This window comes from Penaeus monodon, chromosome 23, assembly GCF_015228065.2.
Source record: "Penaeus monodon isolate SGIC_2016 chromosome 23, NSTDA_Pmon_1, whole genome shotgun sequence".
NCBI lineage: Eukaryota > Metazoa > Arthropoda > Malacostraca > Decapoda > Penaeidae > Penaeus > Penaeus monodon.
In genome coordinates, this window is record NC_051408.1 from 15427927 (window position 1) to 15428818 (window position 892).

Sequence of the window (892 nt, forward strand, 5' to 3'; positions counted from 1 at the left end):
CATTAAAACTGATATAACAAAAACATACTTCAACACCTGATCTAAAAGCACCTTAACCACATGATCAGCTCCCCAACCACTGGACCAAAGACGCCCCAAGGTTAAAGTGACCTTCCCCCTTTGAGCCCAAAGCACACTGCAAAATCACCGCTGCCACTGCTTACACTTCCCACGTAGCCTTACATGTACACGACACGCCTAGGAAGCCAGTCGCTCACACTGCTCACTTAAATCATGATTGCAAGTAAAACCCTTGAATTCGTTCGCTTAAAAGAGCCTTGCGTAAGTCAAAGCTACAACAAGAATATACAGTGAACACCCCCACTAACACTAAGAGTGTTACACTACATTAAACTTCTTCGTAACGTCAGATTTTCAGAACGCATTTTTTTTTCACCATTGCTTAACACCTTTCTCCAAGACACAGATGTCACTCTAAAACACACCTTCTTCACACTTAACGTAACACCCTTTTTAAAGACACAAATATCACTCTGAAACATACGTTCTTCACACGAATTCACTCACAGAATTCAATCCTCCACAGAAGAACAAACACCGAAATACTTGGCTCTATTCTATTGAATTCCAAACTTTTATTTCGTAGGGACAGCGAAAATTACGCCCAGGAGAAGTGTTTGAGGAGAGCAAGGTAACATAGAGGTGACTTGTCCCTACAGTAACATTGGACTCTAGCCCTAAATGTCTTCCAGTACAATGAATGTTATTGCCTGTGGCCCTCTCAGAATTGGAATATAAAATAAATGATCGTCTAAGAAGCTGCTGTTTATGTATGTTCTTATAGGCGATACATAGGCATGTGCTTGGTTATGATGTAAGAGTCATGGTTGTGCCACTGTTGGCAAGATGTCCGCCTCATATGGCGCTTCCC

At 41.8% G+C, this 892-nt stretch overlaps 1 protein-coding gene across 1 annotated transcript in view; it reads left to right on the forward strand.

Moving 5' to 3' along the window:
• LOC119588147 (twitchin-like) overlaps positions 1-892 on the forward strand; it is a gene marked incomplete in the record, with an annotated part of 124648 nt that overhangs the window by 51829 nt on the left and 71927 nt on the right. Inside the window, 1 exon segment of the mRNA XM_037936853.1 lies at positions 608-652. Within this exon segment, the coding sequence (XP_037792781.1) occupies positions 608-652 (45 nt within the window).